Source organism: Lepidochelys kempii, chromosome 1, assembly GCF_965140265.1.
Source record: "Lepidochelys kempii isolate rLepKem1 chromosome 1, rLepKem1.hap2, whole genome shotgun sequence".
In the NCBI taxonomy this organism is placed as follows: domain Eukaryota; kingdom Metazoa; phylum Chordata; order Testudines; family Cheloniidae; genus Lepidochelys; species Lepidochelys kempii.
The window spans coordinates 220,096,715-220,121,576 of record NC_133256.1 but is presented as its reverse complement, the minus strand read 5'-3'; the positions used below and the strand labels follow the sequence as shown (position 1 = coordinate 220,121,576).

Below are 24,862 nucleotides of genomic sequence, written 5' to 3'. Positions count from 1 at the left end.
CCCCCAAATTCCTAGTTTAAAGCTCTCTTAATCAGTTGTGCCAGCCTCCATCCTAGAAGTCTATTTCCTTCCCTACTCAGATGAAGTCCATCCCGAGAGAACTGTCCTCTATCCATGAATGCCTCCCAATGGCCATACATCCCAAAGCCCTCCTTATAGCACCACTGCCTAAGCCATCTATTGATAGTCATAATCTTGTCACACCTTTGTTGCCCTTCTCTAGGAACAGGCAAAATCCCACTAAAGATCACCTGAGCCTCAATTTCCTTAAGCGTCCTCCCCAGCCTAACATAGTCTCCCTTAATACTTTCCAGTGAGAATCTAGCCGTATCATTTGTTCCCACATGAAGGATAATTAGGGGATTCTTTCCCGCTCCCTTTAGAATCCTTTTTAACCTCAGGTCTACATCCCGTATCTTAGCACCTGGAAGACAGCACACCCTCCTATTTTCTGGATCAGCTCTGGTTACAGGCCTATCTATTCTTCTCAATAAAGAGTCCCCAATCACATAGACCTGCCTTTTCCTAGTGACGGTGCTATTCTCCAGTCTATCCCCTGTTCCCTCTGGCTGCAAGTTTTTTCCATTCCCATTCTCCCTTGTAATCCTTTTTAACCCATCCTGTATCCTCCTGGGGCTCATATTTGGTGTAATCTCCATTAACTCTTCCCCTTTTCCTATAGGACTAACCGCTCTTCTCTTCTTCCTTGCCCTGTCACCTTCAGTGACTACCTGCTGAGCCCCTTCTTCATTTTCCAACTCTGCAAACCTATTCTGAAGCTCTATTTCTCCTTCACTAGCCCGTCTTTTCCTCTGCCTAGTTCTTTTAGTCACATGCTTCCACTGACCACTTTCCTCACCCAGTCTCCCCTCAAAATTCCCTAGTCCTGCTTCCATCTGCAAGTCTGAGCTTTTCCCTTCAGATACCTCATGTCTTTGCTCCATAATCCGCTCAAACCCCTTCCTAAACTCTACCAGACTTTCCACCTGCATCTCCAAACCTCTGATCTTTTCCTCCATCAGCTCTATCAGACGGCATTTCATGCAGACAAAACTCTTACCAGGTGCCCCCTCCAGGATCATGTACATACCACAGCTTCCACATCCAGTCATCTTCATTGTGTCATCTGCTACATGGGTCACTCCCACTGCCACCTCTGAATCTGTCATAGCCTTCCCACCTAAATCCTGTTAATCTGGGAAACACAAACCACACCAAAACACCACCACCCACAGCAAAACCAAACCCCACACAAGCACCACAAGACAAACTCCGCTTTCAAACTCCCACTCAAACTCCCCTGTTTACAGCTCTGTTTGCTAGCTCCTGTGCTGCTGCAGCTGTCTGTGTTGTGAGAATAAATTCATTAAGACCTGATTCACATTTAGACAAGGGGCTGGAGGTGTAAAAGGGGCCTTACTGTAAATGAGAATCAGGCCCCAATTAATGTATCCTTCCAACACCATTAATATTAACAAGATAGCCGCATGTTATAGAGATGGGGGTCATCGGAGTAGAAAGAGATTGGGGCAGACCCTCAACTGTGTAAACCAGCAGAGCTACCCTCTGAGCATCTGGTTCATTTTATAGTGTACGTAGGTGCCTCTATATGTGTCACTGCCAAATACACTTTAATTGAAAGAATAGCCGGAAATTTGCAGGAGTAAGAAGAAAAAAAGGACGCTGTATATTTTTCTAGTGTCACTCAGTGCAGAATAAAAGATATGATAAAACCACATTAACTCTAATAATACAGTTTTTGCTTTTGCTTGAGTCTACTGAAAGACAATTACATATTTATCTATTGCTTTTGTGGGGTTTTATGTTTTATTGTATTTATTTATTTATTTTGCAGAGGTACCAAAAACAGAGAAGACCTTTGAAGAGAGGTTAATTTTGAAGGCTTTCCTATTGAAGTTTGTGAACTCTTATGCACCAATTTTTTATGTTGCCTTTTTTAAAGGAAGGTAGGATGAATTTACATTGTTGATTTCTTATTAATGGCCCCATGTTGCAGGCTACTGATGGCAGTAAGGTCATTGAAGGGTCTGGAATGGCCATCTTAGTACCCAAAATGGCAGAGGGAGTGGGTCAGGCTGGCCTGGAGAGATTGTTCTGGGGTGAGAGATCCATAGGTGGACTCATGATCAGTTGTGCTTTACTGTACATGCAGGATCCACTGACTACCAGAACTTGATGGTCCATAATGTAGCAGATGGAGATCTTAGGGTGATTGTTTGTAAACAATGTTTTAAATATGTATGTATTTCTGAATTCTAGTTAGATTCATATAATTGTTGTGCTCCTTTTAAGTTTTATAAGCTGTTAATCTATCTGTTAAGCTCTTTGGGGCAGGGACCATATTTTTGTTCTGTGTTTTATACGTGGCCTCACACAATGGGGCTCTGGTCCATGACTATGGCTTCTAGACACTGTGGTAATACATATAATAAATAATAATATATTGTGAACTAATGCCTGTGGATGCCATCAATTAAAAAAATCACACTTTTGTCTGAAAATATTTTACTTACAATTTTGAGAAGTATTATCTAAGGCAGTTCTAAAAGACATGGGAGAAAAATATTTTTTCTAGTCTTTTTTAAGTATTGTATTTGACAGCCCTTTGTGTGTAGTCACTTTCAATGTGTATATCCAGAATAGCCCAGGTCCTGAAACCCCTCACACATGTAAGTAACTTTGCTCATTAGGACTACTCAAATGCATGAAGTTATTCATGTGTAACAGTTTTCAAGATCAGAGCCTCGGTCAATTTTCCCATTTGTTAGTGTGGGTTTTAACCAGGTGAGAAAGAAAAACATTTTTATAAATAGGAAAAGGTGATTTTAGAACTGCAAAAATTGTCAGAGAGACTCAGGGACAGGCACAATATTTGAAACTCGGTTTAGTTAATTTATCTGAAGTTGACGGTGGGTTTTTTTTTTTAAATCATGTTAAAATAGTTAATTTGAAATTTATTTTAAAACTGGCTACTGTGTATAAGCAGTAATTTTGTTGAGGATAATTTTTAATACATTGTTTTTTCATCATTTCATATATTTTTATTACTTTCAGGTTTGTTGGCCGACCTGGTAGTTATGTATATATGTTTGATGGTTACCGAATGGAAGAGGCAAGTACAGATGGAATTCAAACAGAAAACATAGTTAAAAAAGAGATATGGATGAGAGTGCCTTTCTAAGGAGTCCAGTGAACAGCTGAAAAAAACCTACCACATTTATTTTACCAAAATTCTATGCCTTCCAAGAAGAGAAAAGAAAAATTCAAAACAAAATTCAGTCCCAATAATCTGTCTGTTTTAGATACCTATATGGCCTCATCATCATAGTATCTGAGTGCCTTACAGTGTTGTGATCTATTTATTTTCATACATCTGTGAGGTAGGACAGTGCTATTATCTCAGTTTTACACATGGGGAATTGAGACACAGGGAGATGAAGTCATAGGCACTGACTTTTAGTTTTCCTTGGGGGTGCTCCACCCCCACTCCTGCTCTGCCCCTCCCCCGAGGCCACACCCTCACTCCGCCTTTTCCTGCCCCCACTCCAACCTCTCTCCCAAGGCCTCACCCACCTGCTGCTCGCTGCTCTTTGCCCTCCCCCAAGCGCCTCCCCCAGCTGCCTAAGGAGCTGATCGACAGTGCCGCTAAACACTGTGGCTGGTGGGTGCTGAGCACCCACTATTTTTTTCCATGGGTGGGTGACTTGCCCATGGTCACACATGAAGTCTGTGGCAGAGCAGGGGCTTGAATGCAAGGGCTAGTTTTGTGCCCTAAGCATTAGACCATCTTTCCCCTCGAAAAGTCTGGAAAAAATATAGTTCTGGGATCTCGCCACTTTGTCCTCTTAGGCCCCGATCAATCCTGCAGACACTTTATGCTTCACTTTAAGCAGGTATTGGTATTCCCTTTAAATCAATCCAATTAATCCAGTGCCTAAAGTAAAGCACACATACAAGTTTGCAAGATCAGAGCCTTTGTTTATTTGTATCTTTCCAATATGGGGGAAAAAAGCAATCAAATGGATACTGTTGATAATTAAATTAAATGTATAGTAAACATTTTAAAGGAATATACAGTAGTCCCAAAAAGAAAAGGAGTACTAGTGGCATCTTAGAGACTATGGTTTTTCAGAGTGCCATACTTGTTTTCAGAGTGATTTTATTGGTGAAGCACAAATCATAGGGTTGGAAGGGACCTCAGGAGGTCATCTAGTCCAACCCCCTGCTTAAAGCAGGGCCAATTCCCAATTTTTGCCCCAGATCCCTAAATGGCCCCCTGAAGGATTGAGCTCACAACCCTGGGTTTAGCAGGCAAATGCTCAAACCACTGAGTTATCCCATATATGGTTATGGAATGACCATAGAATAGAATGGCAATAAAATTGGAATGATTGATGGATTTGGTGTTCTGAAATGTTTTGACTATATGGTAGTGTGGATTCATATAAATGTATGTAGTCTTTGCAAGCTTGTACTTTTAAAATATTGTAAGCTCTTTGGCAGTCTTTGTCTCCTTCTCCGCCCCCCTCTCCCCCGCCCGCCCCGATTGGTTGTAAAGCACCTAGCACAATGTGGTCCTGGTTCCTGACTGGGGCTCCTAGGTGCTACCATAGTACAAATAAATAATAATAATAGTAATTAATAAATATTGTGTAACAACTAAAGCATGTGTGTTTTTGTAGTGAGGAACATTATAGTATATATTCATGAAGCAGTCTATTAGAAATGGATCCTTTGAATAGGAAACAATATTTTACAATTTCTTAATAACTCAATATTTTGATCTTTCCATATATTTATGAAAGTTTTGGGGGGCAAAGTTAAGGTTGGATTGTTATTGTAAATTGGTGATAACGAAAGATTATATGGCAGAGGAAACTATCTGGATTCTTCAACCATTAATTTCGAGGTTTTTTAATGTTTAAGACAGTGGTTCCCAAACTTGATTCGCGACTTGTTCAGGGTAAGCCCCTGGCGGGCCTCGAGATTCTTTGTTTACCTGAGCATCCGCAGTATGGCCACTCGCAGCTTCCAGTGGCCGTGGTTTGCTGTTCCCAGCCAATGGGAGCCGCAGGAAGCGGTAGCCTGGCCCACACCGCTTCTCGTAGCTCCCATTGGCTGGGAATGGTGAACTGCGGCCACTGGGAGCTGCAAGCAGCCGTACCCGCAGACACTCGGATAAACAAAGCGTTTCGCGGCCCGCCAGGGGCTTACCCTGAACAAGCCGCAAACCAAGTTTGGGAACCACTGGTTTAGCATCATTAAAAGGTATATAATTTATAGTTTACTGTATCTTTTGGATTCTAATTAGACTTTACTGAAAAACTTTTTGAAAATTTGGCTCAGAACTTTAAAAGTCCTTTTCTAGTTCCCTGCCACACCCCCCAGAAAAAGATCCTGGTAAAATTCTACCCCAGGTTGAGACCTGATGTGAAATTTAAGAGGGATAAGTTTCCTTGGAATTGGCAAAGTTACATGGGGGAATTGAAAATCTGGCTCATAATGCAAAGTTAATTTCAACATTAGTTGTAAAGCAGCAATCACTGCTTCCTCATGCCTTTGTCGTAATTCATTAACAGTTTGTGCTTTTCCTTAAATTACAGTGTGCTCCAGGAGGCTGTTTGATGGAACTCTGTATTCAGCTGAGCATCATTATGCTTGGAAAGCAACTTATTCAGAATAATCTTTTTGAAATTGGAATCCCGTATGTATTTCAACCTTTTCTGTTACCATGCACTTTGTTCCTACACGATTGTAAATTAAAGGCTTGATCCTTCTTCCACTGAATGGGAGTTTTGCCATTGACTTTAATGAGCCCTAATTGAATATACTTAAGATGATGATAAATCACGCTTCTGGTTATGATGAAATGATCTGGCTGTATTTTACCTTATATAATTGGCTATATCTGCAGTAAATGGATTAAAGAAAATGTCTGAATATATTGAAGAATTGATATAAATTAACTTTAGAAACCTATGGAAAGTAGGAAAGATATGATAAATCTCTTGGGAAGTTTCAGAGAAGCTTTCAGAGTAGCCGCATTGAATACAAATGGATATGAAATGAGGGTGAAGGAAACAATGGCTCATATAAGATCTTAAAATGGGTTATTTGATCTATACTCTTTTGTGGATTTACACATGAAACCTACATGTTTTTAATGTGCCCTTCACTGTATGATTTTGTAACTAGACTATGGAGAAGATGGTGACATGCTATTTAGCAGCTGTCTTACTATAGTGAGCTTATACATGGAGGCGAATTTTGCATCATGTTTTGAATGTGGCAAGAACTCTGGCTTAGTGCACCTCCAGTGGCAGGTGGGTTTGCAGCCAAGAGCCATCACTGAGAATGTCTTGCTGCTAAGTCTTATGAATTTTACTCTTGCTTCTCTCAACTTCATCATTTTTGTTGATGACAGCATTCTCTGAGGTGTGTGGCAACACTGGTAGTCTTGGATGCGTAGGTACTGTAGGGCTTACTACAGTGTCTGATCCTGCTCCACTGAACTCCATGCAAGTTTTGCCATTGATGTAAATGGGTTCTGGATGAGATCCTTACTGAGGGTTCTGAAGAAGAAGAGGACTAGAATCTTGATGGGAGATGCACAATAGAGTGTCATTGAAATACATTTGAAAATTGGGCCCTGTGATGGGTTGGATCACAGAAAACCCCTTGGGAACTGCCAACTGATGTGCTGAGACTATTTCTAAGTCTGTTTTCCCCGGCAGCTTGGGACTTCAGTGCCCTACCTGGTTTGAGCCAGACACGCTAGCCGGCTGCAGATCCAGACCCAGGTCTGAACCACGTTCCCTAACAGCTGCAGGCTTAACTGAAAGCAACTTAAGAAGTGTTCCTGTCTCTAACACTCAGATGCCCAACTCCCAATGGGGTCCAAACCCCAAATAAATCTGTTTTACCCTATATAAAGCTTATGCAGGGTAAACTAATAAATTGTTCACCCTCTGTAGCACTGATAGAGAGATATGCACAGCTGTTCCCCCCACCCCCGGTATTAATACATACTCTGGGTTAATTAAGAAGTAAACATTGAGTTTATTAAATACAAAAAGTAGGATCTAAGTGGTTCCAAGTAATGACAGACAGAACAAAGTAAATTACCAAACAAAATAAAATAAAACACGCAAGTCTATGACTAATACAGTAAGAAAACTGAATACAGATAAAACCTCACTCTCAAAGGTGTTCCAGTAAGCTTCCTTTTACAGACCAGTCTTCTTCTACTCTGGGTCCAGCAATCACTCACACCCCCTGTGGTTACTGTCCTTTGTTCCAGTTTCTTTCAGGTATCCTTTGGGGTGGAGAGGCTATCTCTTGAGCCAGCTGAAGACAAAATGGAGGGGTCTCCCAGGGGTTTAAATAGACTTTCTCTTGTGGGTGGACACCCCTCCTTCCCCCTGTATAGAATCCAGCTACAAAATGGAGTTTTGGAGTCACATGGGCAAGTCACATGTCCATGCACGACTGAGTTCCTTACCATCCAAGCCACATTCTATCTTGAATGTCTCCAGGAAGACTTCTTATGTGGATTGGAGTCTTCCAAGATCCATTGTTCATTAAGTGTTTCTTGATTGGTTACTTAATTTGCACATTCCTTTCTCAAGAAGCTGACCAAATGCTTTACTAAGGCTACTTAAAGTCAAGCAAGTACACAGCCAATATTCCTAACTTTGAGTACAAAAATGACACATGCATACAAACAGGATGAATATCTTCAGTAGATCATAACCTTTACAGAGATATGTTACATGGCATATGTAGCATAAAACGTATTCCAGTTATGTCATATATAGATGCATAAGCATATTCCCACAGAGCATTATGGGGTGCAAAGTCACAGGTCCTTTTCCTCGGAAATAATTTTTTACTGTTAAAGTGGAAGAAAAAAATATGGACATGGATTATGCATGGCTTTGTCCTTCTGAAATTAAGCTTTACTGAGGAGGCCTGTTTTCTGTCTAAGTCTCATGAAGTTTATAGCATATCTTGAGGAAAAAAGTGGTAAATTGCTCCAGAAGACTTTTACATGTCGGAGGCTTAAAGCTTTCTCAGTGTGAAGAATCTGATGTGATTTTTTTTATTTCCTTCTTCCAAATGTTTACTGTTACTGGGTTTGTTTAAGGGGGGATGGTTATGAAGTTATAAATACTGCATTTATTATCTTTGATTCATGGAAGTGGAGACTAACCAGTCAAAATACAGGTCTACTGTCAGAATATGTCTCAATCCACTAAATGCACTGCTTAGTGAAAGAATGGGACAGCCTCATTCCACTTGTTTCTCCTCCTTTGCCAACAACCTGCAGTGATCTCAGTTTAAAACTGAAATATGTATTAAATAAAAACAAGTTTGCTTTACTTCTCCTCTTCCCAGAGGAATACCAGTGCTATCTCGTTATATTGATGCTGACAAGCCTTTTCTGTCTCCGTTCGTAAATTATATGATGTCTCAGCTTGTCCCATTCTCACCCAGATTAACTGGAACCTCTCTGCCCCTCCAGCCCAACTCAACTGGCTCCCTTCTGTACCCTGTTACCTCTGCTCCACTCCTGGATTTCTTCATTAGAACTGGCCGGAAAACTGATTTTCTGTCCTGCAAAAATTTCAAGATTTTTAAAAAAAATGAATTATTCCCAAATTGGGACTAATGTGTTTTAAACTTTTTTTTAAAAATCATCAAAATCAATATACAGTTTTGTGAAAAATGTTGGTTTTGTTGAAACAGCTTTTTCTGACCAAAGACTGTTTTGATGAATATTTTCTGACCAGCTCCACTCTTCCTGGGTACTCTCTTCCCTCCCATCCATCTTCCTTGCTAGATCATCCCGTCTCCACCAGAAGGTCTTCTGTCTCCCCTAACTCCCTCTTCCGCCCCATGCTGTCCACTGCCCTCATTTCTCTTCTCTTCCTGCACTAGGAATGTTGTATAGTGACCAATCCTACGGAGGCAGAGAGATGGAATAAATGGTCTAATAGGTCTTTCCGTCTCTCACTCCACTCTGTCCCCTGCTCTGTGCCTGTCCTGAGGAGAAAGCGATCCCAAGAAAACAGTGCTAATTCTCTCACTGGCTCTCAGCACTCCACTCAGGGATAGTTGTTGTGCTGCCACTGAGTTCACCCTGGTATTGAATGTAACAGAAATAACTTTTCTATAGGTATTATGAACCATTCTCTAGGCTTCTATAATGGGGACATAAGTATCTATTAAATTCTGTGGAATGATTCATAACACCTATAGAAGGGGTTTAATTCCCTATTGAATTCTGTTGGTTTTCGGAGTTATTTCTATATAGCTCTATTGGTTTCGTTGCTATTAAAGCCCATAGGGGTTTTCCAAAAGGGCAGTGTAGGTTTCTGTTTCCCTGCAAAAGGTTGTGAAGCATCAGTCTCATTTGCTGCCTCTTTCACTCAAAAAAACAGGAGTAATTGAAAGGCCTGTACAGCTGAGCAGGTTATGGGCTGGATACACATGACACCCAGCCAGTGCCTTCTCCTTCAACATAAATGTTGCCATGGTGAGAAATGCCTGGTTTACATCTTATCCACAGTCAGTGCCAGTTGGAGAATTCAGAAGTTAGGTTTCACGTGTCAGCTCTGGTTTGTGCAGAGTCATAGAACAAATTCTAACCTGTTCCTAATGCTTCTCTGGAGAAACTGCTCCTTGGCTATGATAGATGTGATTTTCTTGTATTCTCTACCTTCCTGTGATTTGTTTTTCCATTTCTGCATCCAAGAATATCAAAACGGCTAGATCTATGTCATGGCATTGGAATTATGGGATGCTCAGCCTTCTGGAATTGCAGCAACATGCTTTGTATGGCTGGAATTCACAAATTTAACAGATGCAAATATGCCACAATTCACTCTGAGGTGTCACATCCCATAATTCTCTTCTTATGCCACAGAAATTGCTGAAGGGCTTGAGAACCCGGAAATTTTTTGAAACTCCTTTACGCCAATTTTATATTTTCCACCTTCACTGAAAAATTCATGCAGTTATTTTATTACTCTATATCCCTGACCTTGTGATAAATGCCTTATGGTGAAATCCTGCCCTCCCTGAAGTCAATAACAAAACTCCCATTGACCTCAGCGGGGGAAGGATTTCACCCTTAACTTACAATATCACTTTCCATCAGTTCTTTCAAAATGCACTTAAAAATGTTGGATGAGAAAATCAAGGGCCAATAAGATGTATTTCAAGACAGCCTTTCATGGCTGTTGTCATTTGTGGTGCATTTTGGTTGCTAATAAAGAATTCTTAATGCAGAAATTCATTGGCTGTTTATAGCTGAACGGATGCCAATAAATAACAAACACAACCAAAACTCCCTTTGACTTCAGTGGGAGTTCTGAGTGCACAAGCTGGGCCGGATTGGACTGTAAATCTGTGGCAGTCTCTGAGATTACAAGTCCTTCCCTCCTGCTCCCAAAGTTCCCTCCTTTTGAGGGAGTGAGCACGTCACAGGAAGCTGACGATAGAAACTGCAGGACCCTCAGGCCTCCTTCCCCAAAGCAGCAAACACAATTACACACAGGGGCAGAGAAACTTTCAGTCCCCACACTCTCCCACCAGATACAAAGTGCTTGAAATACCTAACCCAGTAGTCTCTCCTCTGTCCATCACTCTAGAGGGGGAAAAGCAGCAGTAGCTGGGAGGAGCCTTCACAGCCTTCTGACATCAGTAATCCCTCACCTCTGACACTTGGACTCTGGATTTTACCCTCTTCTTTCCTGTGTTGCGGTTCATTTCTGGTCTCCATTTTGACTGTCTCCACTCACCTTTTTCTACAGTTCTCCAACAGCTTCACTACTACCTCCATTGACGGCAGAAGTGGTAGACAGGGCACTGGTGTTTTAGCACCTTACTATTCCTGAGAGGGCGTCTAAAATGGCGCAGCAGTGAAAACACTAGCAGCTGCTCTGCAACAGCTCTCCCACTGCTGGAGCTGCACTGGTGGCTGTGCAATTGAAGACAAAGACTAATGAAGGCAAGGCCTTTATCCTGCCCCTCTCCTAACTCTGCATCCTTTCAGCTGCCACTGTTTCTCTCCTCTTCCCTTTCTACCTCCCTCTCCCTTTACTCACTTCCCCGTCTTAATCCAAAATGTCTTTTCTCTTCCCCACTCTAACGGTCACTGAGCGTCCTCTCCCTAAAATATCCCTAAAACTATATAATCAGATATGTTTTAAAAAGAGACCTGCTACAAACATGCTGTGTGCCTGCCACCACTTTCTTCACTTTACTGCATGCTGTTATCTTTTTATTCCCTACCTCCCCCACTTTTTTTTTATCTTCAGAGCTTGCAAGCTCTTTGGAGCCAGGACTCTACTGCGTGCCCTCAACTTCCATTTAAGGTGCTAGTTTCCTTGAATCATTGCGTTCTGATAGTAGGGAACAGATAATACTGGCTAAAACCAAGCCTAATGGGAAAGGATCTGTGCAGTCTCTCCTATTCTGTTCTGCCACATCTGTTCAGACCTGACCAGCACTGGACAACTGTAATACTACAGCGATCTCCTCTAAATCTAGTCTTCCTCCCTAAACAGGTCTGACTCTGATCACCTGCTCATCTCCTTTCACAGGAGCATGAAGTTTCCCTGATTGTGCCTCTGAAGCACAAAGCACCCCAAAGTCCTTCTTGGTCAGTCCATAATCTGGCTCACAGTACACAAGAAGATAAAATAGACCAGATGAGCTTTCCTTGCTTCTCCATTGCTTTCAGCTTGATTTTAAAATATTGATCTTCTGGATCATTATAAAAAAGTTTTTGCACAAGCATACCAAAAGAGTTTATCAGTTTTAATAGTGCAATCATCTGTGCAGCTGTGGAGTTCTGCAAAACTCATTTTTACTTCTCTGCTGTGGTACAGCTCGAGAATAACCCTGGCCATGTCTATTTAGTGAAATCTTCTGTTTCTTTAATTTCCTGACACATTTCTGATTTGATCTGAAATTTCACATGCTTGGGTATGACACAAAAGTGCATTTTTGTGAAAAGCTTGAGTAGAATCCATTTGTCTTTTTTTCAGTTGATCGTTTCAAAATAAATTATAAATAAAAACATTCTTTGGGGCTCAAGTTAAAAATTGTTCAAGCTTCCAAGCTTCATGCTTGGCATGAGGATAGTTCATCGTGAGAAATAGTCACAATGGTAAATTTAAAAAAGATGAAAGGTAATTCAAATAATTCTAAGTGACCGAATACTGGGTTTAGTGCATTCACAGCAAACATTTTAAAAAATCAACTATCGTTTTACTTACAGAGTTCCCAGTGGAGCTACAGAAATGCATTAAACTCCATGGCACAACTCTCTAGTGCTGCACCTAGAGGATTAGATCACACATATATAAACTCCACATGTAAACATACCACCAAGAGCCTCGCACCACCGTTGGAACAACAATAAGAGTGCTACCCCTTGTATAGCACTTTTCATCTGTAGATCTCAAAGCATTTTACAAAGGAGGGGGTCAGCATCATTATCCCCATTTTGCAGATGGGGAAACTGAGGCACAGAGCAGTGATGTGCACATGAAAACACAAAATCATGTGCACCATGTGACCAGTTTATGTCAATCAGCAGTTGAACCCTATGCCTACATGGGCTACAACACTCATTAATCAGCATACATACTCCAGATCCATACATACATCCCTCTCATTGGAGCACATCTACTTTCTTATCCTAATTTACTGTATGATCTCCAATAACATACTGTGCATGGAACCAACCGTTACTCTCTCCCCTCTTGACTTTGCACAGACAGACACCCCTCCCCACCCCCAGTATGTTCAATGGGCTTGATCCTGGGTTTGATCCTTGATCCTTGTGTAAGTCAGGAATATCTCTATTCAAGTGGATGGCATTCCACAAGTATTAAGCTGGTGTGAGATCAGAACTGGGCCTACCACTTCCTTATCTATCAGCACAATCACACACAGTAATCAAGTGCTCTTCAATCTTATCTGCATACAGAAATAAGACAGGCATTTAAAGCCCATGTCATTTACTGTAGCAAAAGTAATTATGGAATACTAGTAGTAGATTTTTTGTTTTTTTTTTACTGTTCACTGTCTAGTGAGATCCTTTATAGCATCATGAAATTTACCAGCGATGTGCTGGAAGGACCTTCTGGGAGATCTTTGTTTAAATTTCTCCATTGAATTGAAGGGAAGGTTCAGATCATTCTGCTGCTCCTCCTTCCTCACCCGTGCATGCTCAATCACATTTGCCATAGATGACATCCCTTGAATGTCATAAAATTACTTCTGAAGACCAAATGTAGTAGTGCCTTTAGAATGGGCCAGTTTGCACCAACTAGAAAGCAATGTTCCTTGGTAGGGTACCCTAATTCCTTCATATAAGGTCTTACAAATCCCACCCCATTCAAATTGCATAAACTGAACACTCTGCTTTTTATTATCATTATACCAACAGGCCAAATCCTCAGCTGCATCTGGCACAGGGTGGCTTTTATGAGAGCTTTACAGGTCTCTGATCCTGGGCCTGGTTCAGTCTCTGGCACAACAGAGAGCAGCCTTAGGAGTCCAACTATGTCCCCAACATGCCCTGCTCTGGGCTGTTATAGAGCTGGCCACGCGACACCACACAGGAATTCCCCTTACACTTGGGTAATCCCTACATTGCTTGGAGCTTCCTGCCACTATGGTGGCACAAAGCAGCCAGAGTGTGGGCCAAGAACCTGACCCAATCTATTTTTCAGGAACAACAAACAGACCGGTTTGCCAGGTAGCGTTGCCCCCTCCTTTGGATAAGGGTCTGAGACAAAGGTTTGTTTTTTTTAAAACTGGAAAACAAATAAATAGATAGACCCCTCCCTCACACTCTTCTGTCTGCAACACGCACATCTGGTTCAAGGGGTTTTTCATAGGCTGCAGGGGGGGAGGATTGTGAGGGCCCCTGGTTGTGCCATTGCAACACTTCATTAGAATTAATCTAGCTTTTTACTCATGCTATACATATGTGAACTGCTATCAAATAACATTTACATTCATGAAAGACAAACTGAGAAAATGTGAGAAATCTTTGCATTTGATGCTAGCCCTAGTGTACTTAGTGTCTTTAGTTTTGGAGAAAATATGTGTCTTTTGCACTTTCCCATGGTTATTTTCCAGTCTGTAAAACCATATAAAGTTATCAATGAAGTTGAAATTGAAATGCTACCTCCTTTTCCACGGAGATATAAAATGTTCATTCATCTGTCAGATGGAGATTCATTCTACAATGAGATATTAAACCCTTATACATTGTACAGATAGGACCAGGCTGTGAAACTCATTGCCATCCATGAGCAATTCCTTGCACAGGTAATTGCATAACCTGTGGGTATGAACTGCTCACCAGTGGGAGTAAGGGATTCACAATCTGGCCTAAAGGTACTGCCACTCTACTGAGGGAGAAACCCATATGTAGTGTGTTACAAAAACTATTATTTTGTGATAACTTTAATGTTTCCAAGTTTTCTCATGTGCCTCTTCATTTTCCTCAATGTATTTCTTAACAAACTTGCCTATTTTAATATTTATAATTAGAGAGGGGTCAAAATCAGAACCTCAGATTCAAATGCCTTTGAATTTGGGGGGCTTGAGGGACTGTGACAGGACCAGTCTTCTGCTCTATCTACACAGATTCAGAGACCTTCCGTTATTAAACATCCCACAAACAATTTATTTAAACTTGTCTTCCCACAATCTTACTGATCCATACACCATATTATTTACAGTTTCAGTTTCTCCCCAGTTCTCTGCCAAGGAGAGGAGAGGGAAGAGAACCCTCTACCAGATGTGCTGGAACAATTTTTTATAGTGGGGGTGCTGAGAGCCATTGAACCAAGCTGTAAATTCTGTATGTGATGGAAACCACTTCAAGACAGTGGGTGCAGCAGCACCCCCAGCTCTAGTTCCAGCATCTATGCCCTCTACCCAGAGATCCTTCCTGGTTCTGGGTCTGCTAGCCTGTCTGTCTTCCCTTCTCTGCCGCCTTCTCTCCTGTGTTAATGTGCCAATTTGTTTTAGTCATCCCCTCCCCACCCATTCGAATCCACTAATTAGGCCTCTGTTCGGTCCACCCTGGGGGAATGAATTGATGTTTAAGTGACCAGAATGCTGGCTCAGATGTTGGTTCCCAGTATTCCATTGCAGGGAGTCAGAAAGTTCTGGGGCTAATCAAGAATTGGAAGAGTTTATTTTCCATTTCTGATTGAGAAGCAGCCAGAGTCTCACAAGAACTGTAGATCTTTCAAGACTTCTACCACTGAGATAGCAAAGATCTTTCAAGATCAGCTATTCTGCTTTACGAGGCTGAAATCTCACAAGAGCAGTGCCAGCCCAATTTTTTTCACCATTTCTAGCTGCACAGATGCACCTGATGGCAGATTTGGGGCCTCTAACACACACACACACAGAGTGTTCCCTTTGACGTACTTCCTCCAGGGTGTATGTAAATCTCTACCCTTTGGCCATCTCATTGCCTCATGTGTGTTCCAGAAAACTCTCCACAAAAAGGCAACTTGAAAAAAATGAATCTGTTTTTTGTAAACACGCAATAATCCTATTCCAGATTAATCTGTATAATTCCACAGTTTCTAGTAATTTAAAAATAAATAACAGCTTTGTATCCAGTTCCAGGATATATCTTTCACTTTTCTCATCTATTCACCTGTCAAAATACTTGTTACCGCTTTTAACACCAAGTATACTTTTCTGCCTATAGCTTGTTATTGGATGGTGTTCTCCCTTTCATCGTACACATGCCTGAAAAAGGATTTGTGTGTGCATCAAGGGGACAATACACCACCAAGGGCCAAATGCTGTTTGTCTTAGTCATACTATGTGCTACAACTGGCTCCCTTCAGCTGCTTCTCTCCATGACCTCTGAGCACAGCTCAGATATAACGGGGAATCAAGGCCATCCAGAACCTTCAAGATCAAAGTTATTTTATAAATTGGAGACATTATTGTGTTTATTTATGTATTTATATTCCCAACCATTTTAATTGGTATGTTCCTCCTTGTTTTTATTATTTATAATGCATTGTTTTAGCTGTAGAACATGGAGTTTCTGCTTGCTGTCCACAAGCAATGTTCAGGCCATTTGACATTTGTATGGGCTTATTTGTTACAGGAAGTATCTCCCTATGGGCAAATCACACCAGTGCTCTGGGATCTTCACCGGCTGACTGTTGGTTAGCAGCCTCATTTTAATATGTTAGTATTGACCTTCAGTGCCTCATGTGGCTTGGGACCTACCTGCCCAAGACACCGTCTCCCTCCCCATACTGCAGTTGCAGTAAGCAGAGGTTCTCCCACTGGAGCACCTATGATTTGAAAGAGAGGCAATGTCTGGCAAAAGGGCTTTAGAATTTACTTCACTCCTGCCCCCTTTTTGCTCAAAAATAGCCCCAATCCTTTGACTTTCAGGATACGTCACAAGGCCCATCTCTGTTCCCAAGCTTGTAGAGTATGGGGGGAGGAGACAACGTTGGAATGAGTGCCGTGAGGGTGAAGATTTGTGGCTGGAGTGATATTTTTTTCTTTTTTAACAAAGGGAGAGATGGTCGACACTATGTTTATTTGTGCATTGTAATGTTTGGCAAATGTTCCTGGAGCTTTGGATAGATGCCTTATTGTCTGTCTAAATCAAAATAAATATTAGAGAGTAATATCTCTGCTCTGTTCCGTTGGTTTTAGTGTCAATGCAGTTACACAGAAACAGAGGCATTGCCACACTGGATCAGACAGTCGCATGGTCCGACTAGTGCAGTACTCTGTCTCTGACTGGCCACTATCAGATGCTTCAGAGGGAGATGGACGAAACTCTGCAGTAAACTGACATGGGGTAGTCTAACATAAAGTTGGTGTTACAGGGCAGAGTCTGGCTGAATTCCTGTAAAAAAGAGTTGATTTAATTAGACTTTCATTTCCCAGGAAGTTAAAAAAGCTGTTCAGGAAGCTGAAGGATGAAAGGACTGAGAAAAAGGAAAGTGACTCCAACCACTCAAAGCACCCTCAGCAATGGGATCTCGATTACATGTTGGAACCTTTCACTGGACTGACTCCAGAATACATGGAAATGAGTAAGATCTCTGAGTTCATGAGGGTCTGTTATCTTAAAATCTTGTTTTTTCCCCTTTTCTTTTCAGTGGATTTTAACAGCAACTATTGCCACATGTTAGCCTGAGAAAAGCTATGTGTTTTAAGTGCTGTCTTGGCTTCATGAAAGTTATCTGCTGATGTAGTGGGTGCAGAAATGCACCATACCAACAGCAGAATACCACTGGGGCGGTGCAGTGTTAATAATTACTAGACTTCCAAAAATATGATTATTTGTATTACAGTCATTGTTGGAGACCCAACTGAGATCAGGGTCCCACTGCACTTGGCACAGGACACGTACATAGTAAGAGAGAACCTCTGCCCCAAAGAGCTGATCTTATACATAAACAAGACAGACAAAGGGTGGGAGGAAGGAAGCATTATTATCCCCATTTTACAGATGAGGAACTGAGGCACAGGGGATTGAGTGACTTGTCCCAAGTCATGTAGGACGTCTGCAGCAGAGCCTGGAATTTATCCCAGGTTGCTATGCCAGGCTAGTGCCTTAAAGATTATTCTACCTGTCAAGTAGTATGTGCACCCTTTCTCCTCTGCCAGCCACAGTGCAGAAGAGGTGGCCATGTATCCCCCCCCACACACACACACACACACTGGAGAGACTAGTGCCATTGCTTGTGCTTATGTTACTATGATACTTGCGCTCAGGGATATGGATCTTGGGTATGATTCTTCTCTCACACCAGTGTAAAGTGGGAGTAAGTCCACTAAAGTCAACGGAGTTCCACAGCTGTGAGAAGAGAATCAGGCCCTATGCCTAACATTTTAATACAATCCATAAATGTGGGCACACTCTAATTTCCATTGACTGCTGAGTTAATGTTTCCACATGGCTAAACAACTCTGTGATCCAGAGTGTTAGTTCAGTCAGGCCAGTACTGCTACTGTGACTTCAGCTGCAATTATTGCACTAATACCACTGTTCTTCATACATTTCGAGGTCAAGAACCAAGCCTCCCCCGCTCAACAGAAAAGAAGTCTGTAAATAATAAATACTTAAAAGCATTGAGCAACTTCTATGGAAGCAGAATTCATGGTTTGGTGAAAGGTTTTAAACAAAGCTTTGTGCTATTCCATTGTTTTCAGTCGAGTTACACAGCCATAATATAGAACAGAATCTGGTCCACGTGGCAGATGGACAGTGCAGTTTGCACAACAGAACAAATTGTTCTGTTGTCAAAAGATGTGCTATGCCAGTCACGAACTGGTGTTTGCAGATCTGGATATCGGCTCTGTGCAAATTGGTGCTGGAGTAATACCAGCAACCCAGGAGTTTTCTGTCTGCCAGAGTTTTACAGGGAATGCTCCACCCGCAGGAAGCTTATGTCATAAGAATATAAGAACATACAGGGTCAGACCAAAGGTCCATCTAGCCCAGTATCCTGTCTTCTGACAATGACCAATGCCAGGTGCCCCAGAGGGAATGAACAGAACCGGTAATCATCAAGTGATCCATCCCCTGTCACTCATTCCCAGCTTCTGCCAAACAGAGGCTAGGGACACCATCTCCGCCCATCCTGACTAATAGCCATTGATGGACCTATCCTCCATGAACTTATCTAGTTCTTTTTTGAACCTTGTTATAGTCTTAGCCTTCACAACACCTTCTGACAGAGTTCCACAGGTTGACTGTGCATTGTGTGAAGAAATATTTCCTTTTGTTTGTTTTAAACCTGCTGCCTATTAATTTCATTTGGTGACCTCTAGTTCTGGTGTTATGAGAAGGAGTAAATAACACTTCATTAATTACTTTCTCCAGACCAGGCTTGATTTTATAGATCTCAATCATATCCCCCCTTAGTCGTCTCTTTTCCAAGCTGTAAAGTCCTAGTCTTATTAATCTCTCCTCATACGGCAGCTGTTCCATACCCCTAATCGTTTTGGTTGCCCTTTTCTGAACCTTTTCCAATTCCAGTATATCTTTTTTGAGATGGGGTGACCACATCTGCACGCATGAATTTATATAGAGGCAATATGATATTTCCTGTCTTATTTATCCCTTTCTTAATGATTCCCAACATTCTGTTAGCTTTTTTGACTGCCACTGCACATTGAGTGGATGTTTTTCAGAGAACTGTCCACAATGACTCCAAGATCTCTTTCTTGAGTGGTAACAGCTAATTTAGACCCCATCATTTTATATTCATAGTTGGGATTATGTTTTCCAGTGTGTATTACTTTGTATTTATAAACATTGAATTTCATCTGCCATTTTGTTGCCCAGTTACCTAGTTTTGTGAGATCCTTTTGTAGCTCCTCGCAGTCTGCCTGGGACTTAACTCTCTTGAGTAGTTTTGTATCATCTGCAAATTTTGTCACCTCACTGTTTACCCCTTTTTCCAGATCATTTATGAAAATGTTGAATAGGACTGATCCCAGTACAGACCCCTAGAGGACACCACTATTTGCTTCTCTCTCTTCTGAAAACTGACCATTTATTCCTACCTTTTGTTCCTATCTTTTAACTAAAAAGAAAAGGAGTACTTGTGGCACCTTAGAGACTAACCAATTTATTTGAGCATAAGCTTTCGTGAGCTACAGCTCACTTCATCGGATGCAGTGAGCTGTAGCTCACGAAAGCTTATGCTCAAATAAATTGGTTAGTCGCTAAGGTGCCACAAGTACACCTTTTCTTTTTGCGAATACAGACTAACACGGCTGTTACTCTGAAACCTATCTTTTAACTAGTTACCAATCCATGAGAGGACCTTCCCTCTTATCCCGTGGCAGCTTACTTTTCTTAAGAACTTTTGGTGAGGGACCTTGTCAAAGGCTTTCTGAAAATCTAAGTACACTATATCCACCGGATCCCCCTTGTCCACATGCTTGTTGACCCCCTCAAAGATTCTAGAATATCGGTGACGCATGATTTCCCTTTATAAAAACAATGTTGGCTGTTCCCCAACAAATTTATGTTCATCTGTGTGTCTGACAATTTTGTTCTTTACTATAGTTTCAACCCGTTTGTCTGGTACTGAAGTCAGACTTACCGTTCTGTACCTACCTAACTCTTAGTTATCCTCCTTTGTACTCTATTCACCTCCACTTCCCATCAGCAAAGAGAGTAGCATCATTTCTACTACCAAGAGAAGACAGTGATACCAGGCATGAATTTGGCCAGGATGCACATCAGCATCTGATACGGAATTCCAAAGCAAAGCTTATAAAGGCCTCCTTTCCTTCTAAGTGTGCATGTAGAATAAGCTCTGAGGAGAATCTCTATGAGTCAGCAGAACCCATGAGGGCAGAGGTGCAAATAATCACCAAATGACTCAATGATGCTGTTCTGGGATACAATCCAACTGCATTAATCTGCAGGGACATGAGACCACAAAGAAGCGATATGCAAGGATTCCAGGGAATAACTTAGAGGCCAGAGTGTTCACACTAGAAAGAAAACTAAATTGCTGCCTACCCCAAAGCAGTACTGCAGCATCAAAAGAGGATTCCAGGCGGACCAAGCACACCACAAGCTTCAGGGTAGGAAAGCATTCAGAAAAGAACCACAGCTCATCACACGTATGGCAAATTTTCTGAAATCAGACGTGTTCAATATTGTATGTCACACCCCTGTCTTAAACTACAGACAATCCTCTGTAACAAAAACACCTGAATATATGCATTTTATGTTACAACATGTGTATCAGACAAGACAGACACATTTTATGTCAATATTTTAATTGATGTTTATAATGGCAGGTGCATTGTATCATTCTCTGTAGCTCAGTTTGTGGCCAGCTCCTTTGACCCTTCACTGGTACAAAAGGGACTTAAAGTTGCCTTCCCCAACTATCCTCCCCTCCACCAGCTGTTTCAAGAACTGTTGTTGCTCACCTGGGGATCTGGCTGTATGTTGCAATCTTCATTATTTTAAACCACACACACACACAACCGCCCTCATTTTCACATGCTCATAACTTATTGAAAAATTCTCCTGTGGGACTGAAATGTTCCATGCTTTGCATCAGCTCAGAGGTGAATTTTGTTTTGAAAGTTTGAGCAAACTCTTGTCAGCAATATTTGACTTATACAAGGGTGAAAAAATATAGACTTTTCCCCTTGTAAATATTTTCAGATGCTTTTATGCTCAGGCATAACTCAACAATGTCTGCACTTAACCAGGAAATGTTGGATGTTTAGCTGGTCCACTCCCAGGCCCCTTGTTTTTATTCATCATCAACAAATAGAATACAAAAAAACCTGTTTAAATATTTGTTCTTGCACATCTGTGGTAGTAGATGTTGCTCATGTTCGGCGCTACAATGCATTGTCAGTTGTAGCACTAAATTCCAGGTTGCAGCTTTAAGCCTCTGAGAAGAAACCAGAATTCCTGTCAGGATTTTATGGGAGTGCACCCTGGCGTGGGAGCTCCACCACTGTACTTCAGGATGCAGTACATGCTCCATCATGTCAGTCAGGCAAAGCTCGCTGTTAGAGCTCGGATGGAGCCATGATTCACCTTGAACCTCTCCCCTTCCTTCCGCTAATGCAGTGCCTGTGCTCCCCACCCCAATTATAGCTGGCCTGGCCCTATAACAGAGCTAGGGGTTGGTGAAGAGGGCTCATTGCACCCTCTTCTCCCTGTTGCAGATCCACACAGGGCCCACTGTGGCTCTTTTGCCGTGGTCATGCATGCCCCATGTGGAGATGGACCATTGGAGCGTCATTTCCTTCATTGGGATTCCATGTGAGTGGAAGGGTCTGCCTGCATGGAAAAACTTGCAGGTTCAGGACCTAAGTTATCAATTCATAAACAGGATCATCATCAGGCTTTCAGCATGCACTTAAAATAGGTATCCTCTGTTTAAATAATAATGTAGAATGCCTCATTGTGCAATCATTCACGGATAATTGGATACCATGTTTCAAGAGACAATAATCTGTATCCCAGGTGGATGAAGTACTATTCCAAATATTTGTTTCCAGCAAGAGAACTGGATTATGTGGTGAGGAGAATGGCTCATTGTCTCTGTTATTATGCCAGTTCCACAGCAAGCTATGCCCTGTCTGTGGGATTCAAGACAAATGTGAAACAAATGAAACCTAAGCTGCTCCTCCCCTGGCCTGCCTGTTGCTCTGAGTCCATATCACTAAATTCAGCTGTCAGATTCACTGCTGAGTGACTCAGACCACCCACATGGACAGGAAGCACTTTGAGAGCTCAGCACTGAACCTGTCAGTTGAGATTGTTCTGAAGGGCATCAAGCAGCAATGGAGAGGCCAGGAGCAACTAGATGTAGCATATTTACATTTTTTTCTAAATTGGACTCGAGAACATGGCTTCAGAAGAGAGAGGGTGTGGAAATACAAGGGCAGCGGGGTGGGGAGGGGAGTTTTATCCTCTTTAATTGTTTTAAATGACAGTGTAGTTGGGCTTTAAAATGGGATGGGGTATCTGGGAAAAGGAAGGGGACTCCTGATTGTTGTTACAAAGCCAGATCCTTAAGTCCTTCCCCAATTTTCATTCTGTCGGTACTCGGGCAAACTACTTTTGGAGTCAGTTGGTGTTTGCTTGAATGAGGCATAAGTAAAAGCTGAATAAAGCCCTCCAGTTTTGGCTCTGTGGGTATGGCAGGTACTCAGAACCCATCCAGATATTGGGGAACAGTCCCCAAAAAAGGACAGAGGGCCAGATGTGTGGAAATGTTTTAGGTACGTATGTCCCTGTTATCAGAGGTAGGAAAATGCTGTTTATCCACATTTTACTGATGGGGAGCGGAGGTACAGAAAAACCAAGTGATTTATCCAAAGTCACCCAGGAAGTCTGTGACAGAGCAGAGATTTGAACACACGTCTCCCAAAGTCTAGGCTAGGGCCCTAGCCACTGGACCCTCCTGCCCTTTTATGCCCTTTTAGAGTTTCCACTGCAAACTTCCATCAGGGGGGATGAAAGAGAGTGGGGGAATCTGCCTATCTGCTACCCCCATACACAGATTCTGTACATCTCCTGTGGGTCCAGAGTAATCCCTGTCAGAGATTGTGTCTCTGACAGGGGGTTGCAGAGGGCTGAGGGTGTGCTTTTCAGACTGATGAAGGGGTGGGCAGGAGTTTGATTTTTTTTTTTTACGTGACTGGCTAAATTCCTGTTTGAAATGATTATTTCAATGCTGCTGGGATGTTATGTTATTTAGTTATGTGTTAGGGAGCCTAGAGCCTTGGCTAGCTGTCTGCTTTGTTATTTAAATCTAAATAAACTACTAAATAAAGTCTGGTGGCAGTATGCATCTGCACTACTTCTAGGTCCCCTGCAGCTTTGCCCTTGCTCCTTGGGCTCCACCCTGGGCATTCAGGCTTAATCCAGCAAGTTCTGAAGTCTGTGAGTAGCGCCACTGAAATCAGTGGGGCTATTCATATGCTTAAGTATTGTGCTCAGTTGGGCTACAGTGTTATTTAGCACCATTCAAGATGGAGTCTCTTGACAACTTGGTTCTCTTGGCCCTGGTTACATGGATTCCCCACTCAGTACCTACGTCTGCCCTGATACACTTGTATGGGGGTTCTCCAGCACTAATGTAACCTTTGACTGTAGGCACTTTCCTCATCAGTTTGCACTGGGTGTCAGGGCAGGGTGACAGACATTGGGTCTTCTCGCCTTCCCCTGGAAATCAAAGGGGAGTCTTGCCATTGATTTTAATAGAAGTAGGAGTGAACCCTTCATCTAGACTTTAGAAAAGCTTTCCACTAACTGCTACATAAACCCTTGACTCTAAGGGTTTGTCTACACTGCAGTTGAGAAGTATGACTGCAGAATATGTAGACATTCATACATGGCACAGCTTTACTGCTATTCGCAAAAAGAGCAGGAGGACTTGTGGCACCTTAGAGACTAACCAGTTTATTTGAGCATAAGCTTTCATGAGCTACAGCCCACTTCATTGGATGCACGAAAGCTCATGCTCAAATAAATTGGTTAGTCTCTAAGGTGCCACAAGTACTCCTTTTCTTTTTGCGAATACAGACTAACACGGCTGTTACTCTGAACCCTTTACTGCTATTGTTACTCAAGCTAGCTTTGATCTAGCTATCTAGCTAGCTCAGGTAGCGGAGCAGTGAAGCCATGGCAGCACAAGCTTCAGCATGGGCTAAGCTAGCCCTGCAAGTACTGTAATAACTCAGGCTTCTGGGAGGACTTGTGCCACCTGCGCTGAAGCCCATGCCTTCACAGCTTTACCGTTACCAGAACCTGTGCTAGCTACAGTAAAGCTAGTTCAGGTATATCTACTCAACCTGTAATCCTGCTCTAGGACTGCAGTGTAGACATACTCTATCTTTGTCAGGAGGTGGAATCCAGGAGATCAGCGTTCCTGCTACTGGCTGCCCCAGAATTTGATCCAATGTCTTCATCCTGTACTGCAAGTAGTGACCCTCAATCAGTCCAGTGCAGAGTGATCACCAGATTATTTCTCAAAAAAATTTTTGTTCAGAAAACCATAACAAAAGATCTTGTAGATGAAAATCAGTGATGACGTTACCTCAGATTTCCCACCTCCATCCCAGTTGCCTATTTCACTACCACCTACATTTTAAATTCTAGTTTGGGCAAATCCTCAGGTCCTTACTCAGGGCCAGAGCATGTCCTAACGATGTGTATATGCAGGGAACCCTCAGTGCACAAATCTTTCTTCACCCATATAGAAAGACAGAGTTAGATGTGTCCTTTGTAATCACGCAGAGGGTTGTA

General features: G+C 42.1%; 1 protein-coding gene across 8 annotated transcripts in view; it reads left to right on the top strand.

The window, feature by feature from the left end:
- Nucleotides 1–24,862, top strand: part of ANO2 (anoctamin 2) — a 283,307-nt gene that overhangs the window by 241,795 nt on the left and 16,650 nt on the right. For all 8 annotated transcript variants that reach the window (XR_012155321.1, XM_073314969.1, XM_073314959.1 and 5 more), the window contains 4 exons: nucleotides 1,856–1,967; nucleotides 3,076–3,133; nucleotides 5,625–5,725; nucleotides 16,996–17,144. Coding sequence is in view for 7 of the 8 variants with exons in the window: in XM_073314969.1 (XP_073171070.1) it covers nucleotides 1,856–1,967; nucleotides 3,076–3,133; nucleotides 5,625–5,725; nucleotides 16,996–17,144 (420 nt within the window). In the remaining variant the exon portion in view is untranslated. The remainder of the gene's footprint in view (nucleotides 1–1,855; nucleotides 1,968–3,075; nucleotides 3,134–5,624; nucleotides 5,726–16,995; nucleotides 17,145–24,862) is intronic.